Source organism: Oncorhynchus mykiss, chromosome 25 (assembly GCF_057628025.1).
Source record: "Oncorhynchus mykiss isolate SJ-2025 chromosome 25, ASM5762802v1, whole genome shotgun sequence".
NCBI classification, from domain to species: Eukaryota; Metazoa; Chordata; class Actinopteri; order Salmoniformes; family Salmonidae; genus Oncorhynchus; species Oncorhynchus mykiss.
Genome location: NC_143046.1, coordinates 93,171,749 through 93,189,763, shown reverse-complemented (window position 1 = coordinate 93,189,763; position 18,015 = coordinate 93,171,749). Strand labels below are relative to the sequence as shown.

Below are 18,015 nucleotides of genomic sequence, written 5' to 3'. Positions count from 1 at the left end.
CTGTCTTTTCTTCATGCGAATGACAGGGATTTGGACCTGGTCTGGGAGCAGGATATCCTTCGTGTCGGACTCATTAAAGAAAACATCTTTGTCCAGTTTGTGGTGATTAATCGCTGTTCTGATGTCCACAAGCTATTTTCGGTCATAAGAGATGGTAGTAGCAACATTGTGTATAAAATATGTTTATAAACCATGTGGGGGATGCCGAGGAGAATGCTACCTGCCCCAATGCATAGTGGCAACTGTAAAGTTTGGTGGAGGAGGAATAAAAGTCTGGGGCTGTTTTTCATGGTTCGGCCTAGGTTCCAGTGAAGGGAAATCTTGATGCTTAAGAATACAATGACATTCTAGACGATTCTGTTCTTCCAACTTTATGGCAACAGTTTGGGGAAGGCCCTTTCCTGTTTCAGTATGACAATGCCCCTGCTCACAAAGCAAAGTCCATATAGAAATGCTTTGTCGAGATCGGTGTGGAAGAACTTGACTGGCCTGAGCAGAGCCCTGACATCAACCTCATCGAACACCTTAGAGATGAATTGGAACACCGACTGTGAGCCAGGCCTAATCGCCCAACATCAGTGCCCAACCTCACTAACGCTCTGGTGGCTGAATGGAAACAAGTCCCCGCTGCAATGTTCCAACATCCAGTTGAAACAGCCTTACCAGAAGAGTGGAGGCTGTTGTAGAAGCAATGTTCCAACATCGAGTGGAAACAGCCTCACCAGAAGAGTGGAGGCTGTTGTAGAAGCAATGTTCCAACATCCAGTTGAAACAGCCTTACCAGAAGAGTGGAGGCTGTTGTAGAAGCAATGTTCCAACATCCAGTGGAAACAGCCTCACCAGAAGAGTGGAGGCTGTTGTAGAAGCAATGTTCCAACATCCAGTTGAAACAGCCTTACCAGAAGAGTGGAGGCTGTTGTAGAAGCAATGTTCCAACATCCAGTTGAAACAGCCTTACCAGAAGAGTGGAGGCTGTTGTAGAAGCAATGTTCCAACATCGAGTGGAAACAGCCTCACCAGAAGAGTGGAGGCTGTTGTAGAAGCAATGTTCCAACATCCAGTTGAAACAGCCTTCCAGAAGAGTGGAGGCTGTTGTAGAAGCAAGGAGGGACAAGTGTATGTTTCCCATGCCAATAAACCCCTTTGAATTGAATTGAGTAGAGAAATAGTGTAGAGAGAAAATTGGCGAGGGCACTAGAACAGTCTGCAGCACCTAGCCTCACCCTCCTAGAATCTGAAGTCAAATGTCTACTGTTTGCTGATGATCTGGTGCTTCTGTCACCAACCAAGGAGAGCCTACAGCAGCACCTAGATCTTCTGATTCTGCCAGACCTGGGCCCTGACAGTAAATCTCAGTAAGACCAAAATAAGGGTGTTCCAAAAAAGGTCCAGTCACCAGGACCACAAATACAAATTCCATCTAGACACCATTGCCCTAGAGCACACAAAAAACTATACATACCTCCGCCTAAACATCAGCACCACAGGTAACTTCCACAAAGCTGTGAACAATCTGAGAGAAGGCAAGAAGGGCCTTCTACACCATCAAAAGGAACATAAAATTCGACATACCAATTAGGATCTGGTAAAAAATACTTGAATCAGTTATAGAACCCATTGCTCTTCATGGCAGTGAGGTCTGGGGTCCGCTCACCAACCAAGAATTCACTAAATGAGACAAACACCAAATTAAGACTCTAGATGCAGAATTCTGTTCACAAACACAAACAGAACCACAGAGCCCCAGGACAGAAACCCAATTAGACCCAACCAAATCATGAGAAAACAACAAGATAATTACTTGACACATTGGAAAGAATGAACAAAAAAACAGAGCAAACTAGAATGCTATTTGGCCCTAAACAGAGAGTACACAGTGGCAGAATACCTGACCACTGTGACTGACCAAAAATTAAGGAAATATTTTACTATGTACAGACTCAGTGAGCCTAGCCTTGCTATTGAGAAAGGCCGCCGTAGACAGACCTGGCTCTCAAGAGAAGACAGGCTATGTGCTCACTGCCCACAAAATGAGGTGGAAACTGAGCTGCACTTCCTAACCTCCTGCCAAATGTATGACCATATTAGAGACACATATTTCCCTCAAATTACACAGATCCACAAAGAATTAGAAAACAAACCCAATTTTGATGCACAACTCCCATATCTAGTGGGTGAAATACCACAGTGTGCATCACACAGCAAGATGTGTGACCTGTTGTCTGAAGAAAAGGGCAACCAGGGAAGAACAAACAACATTCATTTTCCCTTTTGTACTTGAACTTTGTGCACATGATATGAGGTTTGAAATGTCTTTATTCTTTAGGAACTTTTGTGCGTGTAATGTTTACTGCTAATTTATATAGTTTATTTAACTTTTGTTTATTATCTACTTCACATGCCTTGGCAATGTAAACATATGTTTCCCATGCTAATAAAGCCCCTTAAATTGAAATTGAATTGACACACACACACACAGAGACATGGAGAGAGAGAGAGAGAGAGAGAGAGAGAGAGAGAGCACATTAGTAAACCCTAGACCAGCAGCTAAGAGAAACCAGCTGACACACACACACACACACACACACACACACACACACACACACACACACACACACACACACACACAAGCAATGCCACCTTAAAAGGGAAATCTTCACCAGTCCTTCACTGCTTCTTTACCCCTTCTCTCTCTCTCTCCCTCCCCCTCTCTCACTCCCTCCCTCTCTCCCTCCCTCTCTCCCTCCCTCTCTCCCTCCCTCCCTCCCTCCTTCAACTCCACTCTCTCTCTCCCATCTCCACTCAATTCAATTCAATTCAAGGTTTTTATTGGCATGGGAAACATGTGTTAACATTGCCAAAGCAGGTGAAATAGATAATAAACAAAAGTGAAATAAACAATAAAAATGAACAGTAAACATTACACTCACAGAAGTTCCAAAAGAATAAAGACATTACAAATATCATATCATGTCTATGTACAGTGTTGTAACAATGTGCAAAAGGGAAAATAAATAAACATGAGTTGTATTTATGTGTTGTGTCACGTTCTGACCTTTATTTCCTTTGTTTTGTCTTTGTTTAGTATGGTCAGGGCGTGAGTTGGGGTGGGCAGTCTATGTTTGTTTTTCTATGATTGGTTTCTGTTTCGGGCCTAGTATGGTTCTCAATCAGAGGCAGGTGTCATTAGTTGTCTCTGATTGAGAATCATACTTAGGTAGCCTGGGTTTCACTGTTGGTTTGTGGGTGTTTGTTTCCGTGTCTGTGTTTTTCACCACACGTTTCGGTTTTGTTATTTCACGTATTAGTTTATTGTTTTTGTATTTCATAGTGTTCAGTGCTTTTGTTATTAAAATCATCATGAACACTTACCACATCGCATCTTGGTCCGATCCTTACTCCTCTTCAGACGAAGAGCAGGAAATCTACCGCTACATGTTTGTGCTTCACTGGTTGCCCTTTTCTTGTGGCAACAAATATTGCTGCTGTGATGCACACTGTGGTATTTCACCCAGTTAATTCTACTCTTCTTACACACACACACGCAAATACTCTGAGTTCATAATGAGGTCTACTCTCCTGCTGCATGTTGGGTAAGAGAGACTTGCAATGTTGAGACACAGACAGAGCATCTCAGGCACTCCTCTCTCACACCCCCTCTCTCACACCCCCTCCCCCCACACACCTCCTCTCTCACACCCCCCTAACTGAGAACCCTCTCTCTCTCTCCTCCAATCCTCTCTCTCCTCCTCTCTCTCCTCCTCCTCCTCCTCCTCCACTCCTCTCTCACACCCCCTCCCTCACACACGCTCCCCCCACACACCTCCTCTCTCACACCCCCCTAACTGAGAACCCTCTCTCTCTCTCCTCCAATCCTCTCTCTCCTCCTCCTCCTCCTCCTCCTCCTCCTCCTCCTCCACTCCAGATGCAGATATGGTCAGACCAAGTTATGAGAAATGTTTTGTGTGTTCAATTATGGTGTTGTTCAAGATTAATTTATACTTGTGTTTCTGACATTTTATTTTTTTTACTGAAAAATCATGATTTTTGTCTGCACACTTGTTTTCTGTGTACATACAGTACCAGTCAAAAGATTGAACACACCTACTCATTCCAGGGTTTTTCTTTATTTTTACTATTTTTGACATTGTAGAATAATAGTGAAAACATTAAAACTATGAAATAATACATATGGAATCATGTAGTAACCAAAAAAAGTGTTAAACAAATCAAAATAGATTTTATATTCGAGATTCTTCAAAGTAGCCACCCTTTGCCTTGCCTTTGCCTTCAAAATTCTTGAGATTTCCCACATTGATTGACCTTCGTGTCTTAAAAGTAATGATGGACTGTGGTTTCTCTTTGCCTATTTGAGCTGTTCTTGCCATAATATGGACTTGGTCTTTTACCAAATAGGGCTATCTTCTGTTTACCACCCCTACCTTGTCACAACACAACTGATTGGCTCAAAGGAAATAAATTCCACAAATTAACAAGGCACACCTGTTAATTGAAATACATTCCAGGTGACTACCCCGTGAAGCTGTTTGAGAGAATGCCAAGAGTGTGCAAAGCTGTCATCAAGGCAGAGTGAATATTTGAAGAATCTCAAATATAAATCTATTTTGATTTGATTAATATCCTTTTGGTTATTACATGATTCCATATGTGTTATTTCATAGTTTTGATGTCGTCACAATTATTCTACAACGTGGAAAATAATAAAAATAAAGAAAAACATTTGAATGAGTAGGTGTGTACAGACTTTTGACTGGTACTGTATGTACAGTATCCTACAGTATGTGCTATGGTAATATCAGCTGAAAAATGGGGCAGTGTAACAGGGGGCAGTGTAACATGGGGCAGTGTAACGGGGCAGTGTAACAGGGGGTAGTGTAACATGGGGCAGTGTAACATGGGGCAGTGTAACAGGGGGCAGTGTAACATGGGGCAGTGTAACATGGGGCAGTGTAACAGGGGGCAGTGTAACAGGGGGCAGTGTAACATGGGGCAGTGTAACATGGGGCAGTGTAACAGGGGGCAGTGTAACAGGGGGCAGTGTAACATGGGGCAGTGTAACGGGGCAGTGTAACAGGGGGTAGTGTAACATGGGGCAGTGTAACATGGGGCAGTGTAACATGGGGCAGTGTAACAGGGGGCAGTGTAACATGGGGCAGTGTAACATGGGGCAGTGTAACAGGGGGCAGTGTAACAGGGGGCAGTGTAACATGGGGCAGTGTAACATGGGGCAGTGTAACAGGGGGCAGTGTAACAGGGGGCAGTGTAACATGGGGCAGTGTAACGGGGCAGTGTAACAGGGGGTAGTGTAACATGGGGCAGTGTAACATGGGGCAGTGTAACATGGGGCAGTGTAACAGGGGGCAGTGTAACATGGGGCAGTGTAACATGGGGCAGTGTAACATGGGGCAGTGTAACATGGGGCAGTGTAACAGGGGGCAGTGTAACATGGGGCAGTGTAACATGGGGCAGTGTAACAGGGGGCAGTGTAACATGGGGCAGTGTAACATGGGGCAGTGTAACAGGGGGCAGTGTAACATGGGGCAGTGTAACATGGGGCAGTGTAACAGGGGGCAGTGTAACATGGGGCAGTGTAACATGGGGCAGTGTAACAGGGGGCAGTGTAACATGGGGCAGTGTAACATGGGGCAGTGTAACATGGGGCAGTGTAACAGGGGGCAGTGTAACATGGGGCAGTGTAACATGGGGCAGTGTAACAGGGGGCAGTGTAACATGGGGCAGTGTAACATGGGGCAGTGTAACATGGGGCAGTGTAACATGGGGTAGTGTAACAGGGGGCAGTGTAACATGGGGCAGTGTAACAGGGGGCAGTGTAACAGGGGGCAGTGTAACATGGGGCAGTGTAACATGGGGCAGTGTAACAGGGGGCAGTGTAACATGGGGCAGTGTAACATGGGGCAGTGTAACATGGGGCAGTGTAACAGGGGGCAGTGTAACATGGGGCAGTGTAACATGGGGCAGTGTAACATGGGGTAGTGTAACAGGGGGCAGTGTAACATGGGGCAGTGTAACAGGGGGCAGTGTAACATGGGGCAGTGTAACATGGGGCAGTGTAACATGGGGTAGTGTAACAGGGGGCAGTGTAACATGGGGCAGTGTAACAGGGGGCAGTGTAACATGGGGCAGTGTAACATGGGGCAGTGTAACAGGGGGCAGTGTTAGGGTTAAGGCAGGTATATCTGAGGATAACTGGGGCAATTAGCTGCCGGGGGGGGGCCTGAGAGTGGAGCAGGGGGGGGGGGGGCCTGAGAGCGGAGCAGAGTTGGGAGGAGCCTGGGAGCGGAGCAGAGTTGGGAGGGGCCTGGGAGTGGAGCGGAGTTGGGAGGGGCCTGGGAGTGGAGCGGAGTTGGGAGGGGCCTGGGAGTGGAGCGGAGTTGGGGGGGGGGAGCCTGAGAGTGGAGCAGAGTTGGGGGGGGAGCCTGAGAGTGGAGCAGAGTTGGGGGGGGGGGGGCCTGAGAGTGGAGCAGAGTTGGGGGGGGGGGGGCTGAGAGTGGAGCAGAGTTGGGGGGAGCCTGAGAGTGGAGCAGAGTTGGGGGGGGGGCCTGAGAGTGGAGCAGAGTTGGGGGGGGGGGGCCTGAGAGTGGAGCAGATTGGGGGGGGGGGCCTGAGAGTGGAGCAGAGTTGGGGGGGGGGGGCCTGAGAGTGGAGCAGAGTTGGGGGGGGGTGCCTGAGAGTGGAGCAGAGTTGGGGGGGGGGCCTGAGAGTGGAGCAGAGTTGGGGGGGGGGGGGGCCTGAGAGTGGAGCAGAGTTGGGGGGAGCCTGAGAGTGGAGCAGAGTTGGGGGGGGGGGGGCTGAGAGTGGAGCAGAGTTGGGGGGGGGGAGCCTGAGAGTGGAGCAGAGTTGGGGGGGGGGGCCTGAGAGTGGAGCAGAGTTGGGGGGGGGGGGGCCTGAGAGTGGAGCAGATTTGGGGGGGGGGGGCCTGAGAGTGGAGCAGAGTTGGGGGGGGGGGCTGAGAGTGGAGCAGAGTTGGGGGGGGGGGGGCTGAGAGTGGAGCAGAGTTGGGGGGGGGGGGCTGAGAGTGGAGCAGAGTTGGGGGGAGCCTGAGAGTGGAGCAGAGTTGGGGGGGGGGCCTGAGAGTGGAGCAGAGTTGGGGGGGGGAGCCTGAGAGTGGAGCAGATTTGGGGGGGGGGGCCTGAGAGTGGAGCAGAGTTGGGGGGGGGGGGCCTGAGAGTGGAGCAGAGTTGGGGGGGGGGGGGCCTGAGAGTGGAGCAGAGATGGGGGGGGGGGCCTGAGAGTGGAGCAGAGTTGGGAGGGGCCTGGGAGCGGAGCAGCAACACTGGCAGTTCTGATTCAGATTACAGGGAGCTCTTTGAGGGCATGCTGCCCCTGGCCCCTCGGGGCCCTAGACAAACAGAGACGGCCCAGTGGTGCCCCAACGGTGGCTTAGCGCTGCCCTGCGCACCAGCAATGCTGCATAGCTCATCACCACAGATCTAACCCTGTTAACATAGTTTGGGAACACAGATCTAACCCTGTTAACATAGTATAGGAACACGGATCTAACCCTGTTAACATAGTTTAGGAACACGGATCTAACCCTGTTAACATAGTTTAGGAACACGGATCTAACCCTGTAGTGTGTAGTGTGTGGCCTGTAGTGTGTAGTGTGTGGCCTGTAGTGTGTAGTGTATGGCCTGTAGTGTGTAGTGTGCAGTGTGTGGCCTGTAGTGTGTAGTGTATGGCCTGTAGTGTGTAGTGTGCAGTGTGTGGCCTGTAGTGTGTAGTGTGTAGTGTGTCGTGTGTAGTGTATGGCCTGTAGTGTGTAGTGTGTGGCCTGTAGTGTGTAGTGTGTAGTGTGTGGTGTGTAGTGTATGGCCTGTAGTGTATAGTATGTAGTGTGTGGACTGTAGTGTGTAGTGTGTAGTGTGTGGCAAGAAGACACGCCACACAGACAGCCAGACAGCCAGACAGACAGCCAGCCAGCCAGCCAGCCAGCCAGACAGACAGACAGACAGACAGACAGACAGACAGACAGACAGACAGACAGAGCCAGACACACAGACAGCTGTGATTATTCCAGTATCATTGACATACTGTGACCTGTAATGTGTTGCAGGCTACTTTGAGGCTGGCTGCCTCCTCTCTCTGTGTGAGAGCTCTGTCTTCTTGACCAAGGGTAAAACAGCAGAGTTATTCTACAGGGTATGGTATGAGCTCATTTCTCCCCACAGCAGACCGATCCAACCCTAACCACTCATTAAGTTGGTGACTAAAAACGGTGACTAAAAACCTCAAACCCTCTCTCTCTTTCAAAACAAAAAAGGCATTAGAGTAGAGTGTGTCTGCCTGCTACATAGGGGGTTTAACCTCTCTGTCCCCTGCTACATAGGGGTTTAACCTCTCTGTCCCCTGCTACGTAGGGGGTTAACCTCTCTGTCCCCTGCTACATAGGGGTTTAACCTCTCTGTCCCCTGCTACGTAGGGGGTTAACCTCTCTGTCCCCTGCTACGTAGGGGGTTAACCTCTCTGTCCCCTGCTATGTAGGGGTTTAACCTCTCTGTCCCCTGCTACATAGGGGGTTTAACCTCTCTGTCCCCTGCTACATAGGGGGTTTAACCTCTCTGTCCCCTGCTACGTAGGGGTTTAACCTCTCTGTCCCCTGCTACGTGGGGGGTTAACCTCTCTGTCCCCTGCTACGTAGGGGGTTAACCTCTCTGTCCCCTGCTACGTGGGGGGTTAACCTCTCTGTCCCCTGCTACGTAGGGGGTTAACCTCTCTGTCCCCTGCTACGTAGGGGTTTAACCTCTCTGTCCCCTGCTACGTAGGGGGTTAACCTCTCTGTCCCCTGCTACGTGGGGGGTTAACCTCTCTGTCCCATGCTACGTAGGGGGTTTAACCTCTCTGTCCCCTGCTACGTAGGGGTTTAACCTCTCTGTCCCCTGCTACGTAGGGGGTTAACCTCTCTGTCCCCTGCTACGTGGGGGGTTAACCTCTCTGTCCCCTGCTACGTAGGGGGTTTAACCTCTCTGTCCCCTGCTACGTGGGGTTTAAACTCTCTGTCCCCTGCTAGGTGGGGGGTTAACCTCTCTGTCCCCTGCTACATGGGGGGTTTAACCTCTCTGTCCCCTGCTACGTAGGGGTTTAACCTCTCTGTCCCCTGCTACATAGGGGGTTTAACCTCTCTGTCCCCTGCTACATAGGGGGTTTAACCTCTCTGTCCCCTGCTACGTAGGGGGTTTAACCTCTCTGTCCCCTGCTACTTGGGGGTTTAACCTCTCTGTCCCCTGCTACGTAGGGGGTTTAACCTCTCTGTCCCCTGCTACGTGGGGTTTAAACTCTCTGTCCCCTGCTAGGTGGGGGGTTAACCTCTCTGTCCCCTGCTACATGGGGGGTTTAACCTCTCTGTCCCCTGCTACATGGGGGGTTTAACCTCTCTGTCCCCTGCTACGTAGGGGGCTTAACCTCTCTGTCCCCTGCTACGTAGGGGGTTTAACCTCTCTGTCCCCTGCTACGTAGGTGGTTAAACTCTCTGTCACCTGCTAAGTAGGGGGTTTAACCTCTCTGTCCCCTGCTACTTGGGGGTTTAACCTCTCTGTCCCCTGCTACATGGGGGGTTTAACCTCTCTGTCCCCTGCTACGTAGGGGGCTTAACCTCTCTGTCCCCTGCTACGTAGGGGGTTTAACCTCTCTGTCCCCTGCTACGTAGGGGGTTTAACCTCTCTGTCCCCTGCTACGTAGGGGGCTTAACCTCTCTGTCCCCTGCTACGTAGGGGGTTTAACCTCTCTGTCCCCTGCTACGTAGGGGGTTAAACTCTCTGTCCCCTCTCTGTCCCCTGCTGTAACCATATTGTAATACCTGCTAATAATTATTGCTTTTGAAGCGGATAAAAAAGGATAATGGATCGTATTATAACTTGAACCCGACTGATGAGTAACGTGTCAGACAGGACCCAGACAGTCCCCAGACAGGACCCAGACAGGCCTCAGACAGGACCGAGACAGGCCCCAGACAGGCCCCAGACATGACCCAGACAGGACCCAGACAGGCCCAGACAGGACCCAGACAGGACCCAGACAGGACCCGGACAGGACCCAGACAGGCCCCAGACAGGCCCCAGACAGGACCCAGACAGGACCAAGACAGGACCTGGACAGGACCCAGACAGGCCCCAGACAGGACCCAGACAGGACCCAGACAGGACCCGGACAGGACCCAGACAGGACCCATCTACAAATAGGAACAGCATAATAACTTGAACCAATAATGTAATAACAACCTAAAAAAAAAAATGAATTGGAATTGTAAAATCATTTAATCTTTGGAATTGAATTGGAATTTTATATTTTTACATGTCCTATTTATTAAATGAATGTACGTACAGTAGTTGAACTGTAGAATGTGTTGTAATCATTTCCACCTGTATTCCAATAATCTAGGCTGTATGAAATGACTTAAAAATAATCTTTGAATTCAAAGACTGACCTGGAATTTACAGGGAGCGAGAGCTGAATTAGAATTGAATTTGTGGAATTCACTCCAACCTTGCCTGCTGCAGCAATAGCTGGCTACACACCGCATTCCTATTGAACATTACTAAGGTAATGTAACTGGACAGCTTATTAAACCAGTGGACTAACTTTGGAAAGCTCATGTTTCCCAGCAGACATAAACAGGGAGATCATTTGGATTAAGACACATTTAGATACTGCGGATAAAACATTCCCAGAGAGTTGTGATATCGACACAATACCAGAACACAACTTTGTATTGAAATGTTTCTTGTACTGGTTGACCTGAGAAGGAAACGCTGTAAAACGTCCATACTTTCTAGTTGTGTGATTAGTCAGATCTACAGAATACGCAGTGGACACATCGTACAACCAAATGATCACTGCTGGTTGATTCTCCCCAATGCAACAACAATTATAAAGTTTAACAATAGGAACATAAAGTACCCGTCTCAGTAAAACAGAATGAACATTGTAGCATCAGTATTAGACAGGAAGGCACCATTTAAAGTCTATTACATATGTTTTGGGGAAAGGGGGGATCGAGGGGCAAGTGTATAAATTGTGCAGTATTTAGCCATCATAATAAGAGACTGGTAGCAGCAGTTGTGGTGTGTGTGTGTAGTATGAATGTACGTGTGTGTGTGTGTGTGTGTGTGTGTGTGTGTGTGTGTGTGTGTGTGTGTGTGTGTGTACATGTGCAGAGAATCAGAGCAGGTGGTCAGTCCAGTTCAAGTGTTCAACAGTCTGATGGTTTGTAGATAGAAACTGTCTCTGAACCTGTTGGTATCAGACATCATGACCCAATACTGTATGCCCAACGGTAAGTGAGTGAACAGCTCGTGGTTGGGGGGGGGGGGGGTCTTTGATGATGCTGCAGGCCTTCCTCAGGCAACGTTTCCAGTAGATGTCCTGGATGCGTGGGAACAAGGTCCCAGGGATGTACTGGACCGTCTTCACTACCCACTGGAGGGCCTTGTGGTCATGGACAGAACCCATGGGTGAACAGGGAGGGGCTGAGGACACACCCCTGGGGGGCCCCTGTGTTAAGCGTCATTGTGGAGGTTGTGTTGTTGCTAATCATCATAGCCTGTGGTGGTCTGCCCATCAGAAAGTCCAGGAAGTCTGTTTCAGAGGGTGATGTCCAGACCCAGGGCTCTGAGCTTGGTGTCCAGACCCAGGGCTCTGAGCTTGGTGTCCAGACCCAGGGCTCTGAGCTTGGTGTCCAGACCCAGGGCTCTGAGCTTGGTGTCCAGACCCAGGGCTCTGAGCTTGGTGTCCAGACCCAGGGCTCTGAGCTTGATGTCCAGACCCAGGGGTCTGAGCTTGGTGTCCAGACCCAGGGCTCTGAGCGTGATGTCCAGACCCAGGGCTCTGAGCTTGGTGTCCAGACCCAGGGCTCTGAGCTTGGTGTCCAGACCCAGGGCTCTGAGCTTGGTGTCCAGACCCAGGGCTCTGAGCTTGGTGTCCAGACCCAGGGCTCTGAGCTTGGTGTCCAGACCCAGGGCTCTGAGCTTGGTGTCCAGACCCAGGGCTCTGAGCTTGGTGTCCAGACCCAGGGCTCTGAGCTTGGTGTCCAGACCCAGGGCTCTGAGCTTGGTGTCCAGACCCAGGGCTCTGAGCTTGGTGTCCAGACCCAGGGCTCTGAGCTTGATGTCCAGACCCAGGGCTCTGAGCATGGTGTTGAGCTTGGAGGGAACAATAGTGTTGAATGTTGAACTGTAGTCAATGAACAGCATTCTCACATAGGTGTTCCTCTTGTCCAGATGTGTTACGGCCGTGTGAATCGTGATGGACATGGCACCTTCAGTGGATCTGTTGGAGAGGTAGGCTAACTGGAGTGGGTCCAGTGTGTGAGGCTTATAAGAGGACTGTAAAGGCAGAAAAATAAAAGTAAGGAAAAAATCCGATTTTGGCTTTGGATCGATGGGTTAAGTGTGAGTGTGCGTGTAAGTGAGTGAATCAGTCAGTCTGTCAGCCTGTCATGGTTCCATCTGCACTCTGTCAAAGTGTCCTGGTGAATAACCGTGTGGTTCCATCTGCACTCTGAAAGGTCATAGTGCCCTGGTGAATAACAGTCTGGTTCCATCTGCACTCTGAAATGTCAAAGTGTCCTGGTGAATAACAGTCTGGTTCCATCTGCACTCTGAAAGATCAAAGTGTCCTGGTGAATAACAGTCTGGTTCCATCTACACTCGGAAAGGTCAAAGTGTCCTGGTGAATAACAATCTGGTTCCATCTGCACTCTGAAAGATCAAAGTGTCCTGGTGAATAACAATCTGGTTCCATCTGCACTCTGAAAGGTCAAAGTGTCCTGGTGAATAACAATCTGGTTCCATCTGCACTCTGAAAGGTCAAAGTGTCCTGGTCATTCCTGGGATAAGGAGGAGTGAAACTCCTGTGGAATATGTTGGTAATCATTACAACATGGATAATCACATGACTGTGTGTCTTCAAGTTTTTTTTTGTTAGGTCTTTGTTTGTCGTCGTTTCTTAGGTCAGAATTGAAGTATAACCCCCCCTTGCAAGTCTGTTGTGGGAATTGATGCAGATGCAAGGCTTTCCTCAAGTGTGTGACTCAAACGAGTGATTTTAGGTTATTTTAGGTTGTTATCATTTAAAAATATTTTTTACACAATTTGTAATGTAATAATGATTTCATTAGGTGAAAAACATTATTACGTAATGCTTGCAGCATATTTATTACATTATCAGTGTGTATTACATTATGGCTTTCAGTTCAACATCTACTGAGATCAGGATGAATGAATGAAGAGATGAAGAGACAAAGAGATTAAGAGATGAAGAGATTAAGAGATTAAAAGTAGAAGAGATGAAGAGACGAAGAGATGAAGAGATGGAACACACCATTTCCATTACCTGTATCGTCCCAGTCTTCATCATGGTCTTCATCATCTCCAGAAGACAGGGGATCTGTCGGCACGAAAACAGACATGAAGACGTTCCAGTCTGGACAACAACATCAGACATGGAGACATGAAGACGTTCCAGTCTGGACAACAACATCAGACATGAAGACATGAAGACGTTCCAGTCTGGACAACAACATCAGACATGAAGACATGAAGACGTTCCAGTCTGGACAACAACATCAGACATGGAGACATGAAGACGTTCCAGTCTGGACAACAACATCAGACATGAAGACGTTCCAGTCTGGACAACAACATCAGACATGAAGACATGAAGACGTTCCAGTCTGGACAACAACATCAGACATGAAGACATGGAGACGTTCCAGTCTGGACAACAACATCAAACATGAAGACATGAAGACGTTCCAGTCTGGACAACATCAGACATGGAGATATGAAGACGTTCCAGTCTGGACAACATCAGACATGAAGACATGGAGACGTTCCAGTCTGGACAACATCAGACATGAAGACGTTCCAGTCTGGACAACAACATCAGACATGAAGACATGAAGGCATTCCAGTCTGGACAACAACATCAGACATGAAGACATGAAGACGTTCCAGTCTGGACAACAACATCAGACATGGAGACGTTCCAATCTGGACAACATCATCAGACATGAAGACATGAAGACGTTCCAGTCTGGACAACAACATCAGACATGGAGACATGAAGACGTTCCAGTCTGGACAACAACATCAGACATGAAGACGTTCCAGTCTGGACAACAACATCAGACATGGAGACATGAAGACGTTCCAGTCTGGACAACAACATAAGACATGAAGACGTTCCAGTCTGGACAACATCATCAGACATGAAGACATGAAGATATGGAGAGGTTCCAGTCTGGACAACAACATCAGACATGAAGACGTTCCAGTCTGGACAACAACATCAGACATGAAGACATGAAGACGTTCCAGTCTGGACAACAACATCAGACATGAAGACGTTCCAGTCTGGACAACAACATCAGACATGAAGACGTTCCAGTCTGGACAACAACATCAGACATGAAGACATGAAGGCATTACAGTCTGGACAACAACATCAGACATGAAGACATGAAGACGTTCCAGTCGGGACGACAACATCAGACATGGAGACGTTCCAATCTGGACAACATCATCAGACATGAAGACATGAAGACGTTCCAGTCTGGACAACAACATCAGACATGGAGACATGAAGACGTTCCAGTCTGGACAACAACATCAGACATGAAGACATGAAGACGTTCCAGTCTGGACAACATCATCAGACATGAAGACATGAAGACATGGAGACGTTCCAGTCTAGACAACAACATCAGACATGAAGACGTTCCAGTCTGGACAACAACATCAGACATGAAGACATGAAGACGTTCCAGTCTGGACAACAACATCAGACATGAAGACGTTCCAGTCTGGACAACAACATCAGACATGAAGACATGGAGACGTTCCAGTCTGGACAACAACATCAGACATGAAGACGTTCCAGTCTGGACAACAACATCAGACATGGAGACATGAAGACGTTTCAGTCTGGAAAACAACATCTGACATGAAGACATGGAGACGTTCCAGTCTGGACAACAACATCAGACATGAAGACATGAAGACGTTCCAGTCTAGACAACAACATCAGACATGAAGACAAGAAGACGTTCCAGTCTGGACAACAACATCAGACATGAAGACGTTCCAGTCTGGACAACAACATCAGACATGGAGAAATGAAGATGTTCCAGTCTGGACAACAACATCAGACATGAAGACATGGAGACGTTCCAGTTTGGACAACATCATCAGACATGAAGACATGGGGACATGAAGACGTTCCAGTTTGGACAACAACATCAGACATGAAGACATGAATACGTTCCAGTCTGGACAACAACATCAGACATGAAGACGTTCCAGTCTGGACAACAACATCTGACATGAAGACGTTTCAGTCTGGACAACAACATCAGACATGAAGACATGAAGACGTTCCAGTCTGGACAACAACATCAGACATGAAGACGTTCCAGTCTGGACAACAACATCAGACATGAAGACATGGAGACGTTCCAGTCTGGACAACAACATCAGACATGAAGACATGAAGACGTTCCAGTCTGGACAACAACATCAGACATGAAGACAAGAAGACGTTCCAGTCTGGACAACAACATCAGACATGAAGACGTTCCAGTCTGGACAACAACATCAGACATGGAGACATGAAGACGTTCCAGTCTCAACAAAAACATCAGACATGAAGACATGGAGACGTTCCAGTTTGGACAACATCATCAGACATGAAGACATGGAGACATGAAGACGTTCCAGTCTGGACAACAACATCAGACATGAAGACATGGAGACGTTCCAGTCTGGACAACAACATCAGACATGAAGACGTTCCAGTCTGGACAACAACATCAGACATGAAGACATGAAGACGATCCAGTCTGGACAACAACATCAGACATGAAGACATGAAGACGTTCCAGTCTGGACAACAACATCAGACATGAAGACGTTCCAGTCTGGACAACAACATCAGACATGAAGACATGGAGACGTTCCAGTCTGGACAACAACATCAGACATGAAGACGTTCCAGTCTGGACAACAACATCAGACATGGAGACATGAAGACGTTTCAGTCTGGAAAACAACATCTGACATGAAGACATGGAGACGTTCCAGTCTGGACAACAACATCAGACATGAAGACATGAAGACGTTCCAGTCTAGACAACAACATCAGACATGAAGACAAGAAGACGTTCCAGTCTGGACAACAACATCAGACATGAAGACGTTCCAGTCTGGACAACAACATCAGACATGGAGAAATGAAGATGTTCCAGTCTGGACAACAACATCAGACATGAAGACATGGAGACGTTCCAGTTTGGACAACATCATCAGACATGAAGACATGGGGACATGAAGACGTTCCAGTTTGGACAACAACATCAGACATGAAGACATGAATACGTTCCAGTCTGGACAACAACATCAGACATGAAGACGTTCCAGTCTGGACAACAACATCTGACATGAAGACGTTTCAGTCTGGACAACAACATCAGACATGAAGACATGAAGACGTTCCAGTCTGGACAACAACATCAGACATGAAGACGTTCCAGTCTGGACAACAACATCAGACATGAAGACATGGAGACGTTCCAGTCTGGACAACAACATCAGACATGAAGACATGAAGACGTTCCAGTCTGGACAACAACATCAGACATGAAGACAAGAAGACGTTCCAGTCTGGACAACAACATCAGACATGAAGACGTTCCAGTCTGGACAACAACATCAGACATGGAGACATGAAGACGTTCCAGTCTCAACAAAAACATCAGACATGAAGACATGGAGACGTTCCAGTTTGGACAACATCATCAGACATGAAGACATGGAGACATGAAGACGTTCCAGTCTGGACAACAACATCAGACATGAAGACATGGAGACGTTCCAGTCTGGACAACAACATCAGACATGAAGACGTTCCAGTCTGGACAACAACATCAGACATGAAGACATGAAGACGATCCAGTCTGGACAACAACATCAGACATGAAGACATGAAGACGTTCCAGTCTGGACAACAACATCAGACATGAAGACGTTCCAGTCTGGACAACAACATCAGACATGGAGACATGAAGACGTTCCAGTCTGGACAACAACATCAGACATGAAGAAGTTCCAGTCTGGACAACAACATCAGACATGAAGACATGAAGACGTTCCAGTCTGGACAACAACATCAGACATGAAGACATGAAGACGTTCCAGTCTGGACAACATCATCAGACATGAAGACATGAAGACATGGAGACGTTCCAGAAAGGACAACAACATCAGACATGAAGACATGAATACGTTCCAGTCTGGACAACAACATCAGACATGAAGAAGTTCCAGTCTGGACAACAACATCAGACATGAAGACATGAAGACGTTCCAGTCTGGACAACAACATCAGACATGAAGACATGAAGACGTTCCAGTCTGGACAACATCATCAGACATGAAGACATGAAGACATGGAGACGTTCCAGTCTGGACAACAACATCAGACATGAAGACATGAATACGTTCCAGTCTGGACAACAACATCAGACATGAAGAAGTTCCAGTCTGGACAACAACATCAGACATGAAGACATGAAGACGTTCCAGTCTGGACAACAACATCAGACATGAAGACGTTCCAGTCTGGACAACAACATCAGACATGAAGACATGAAGACGTTCCAGTCTGGACAACAACATCAGACATGAAGACATGAAGACGTTCCAGTCTGGACAACAACATCAGACATGAAGACGTTCCAGTCTGGACAACAACATCAGACATGGAGACATGAAGACGTTCCAGTCTGGACAAAAACATCAGACATGAAGACATGAAGACGTTCCAGTCTGGACAACATCATCAGACATGAAGACATGAAGACATGGAGACGTTCCAGTCTGGACAACAACATCAGACATGAAGACATGAATACGTTCCAGTCTGGACAACAACATCAGACATGAAGAAGTTCCAGTCTGGACAACAACATCAGACATGAAGACA

The 18,015-nt window shown here is 47.9% G+C and overlaps 1 protein-coding gene across 1 annotated transcript in view; it reads right to left on the bottom strand.

Moving 5' to 3' along the window:
* fgfr3 (fibroblast growth factor receptor 3) overlaps positions 1 to 18,015 on the bottom strand; it is a 238,107-nt gene that overhangs the window by 110,226 nt on the left and 109,866 nt on the right. Inside the window, 1 exon segment of the mRNA XM_090221491.1 lies at positions 13,369 to 13,422. Coding sequence (XP_090077617.1) covers positions 13,369 to 13,422 — 54 coding nt within the window.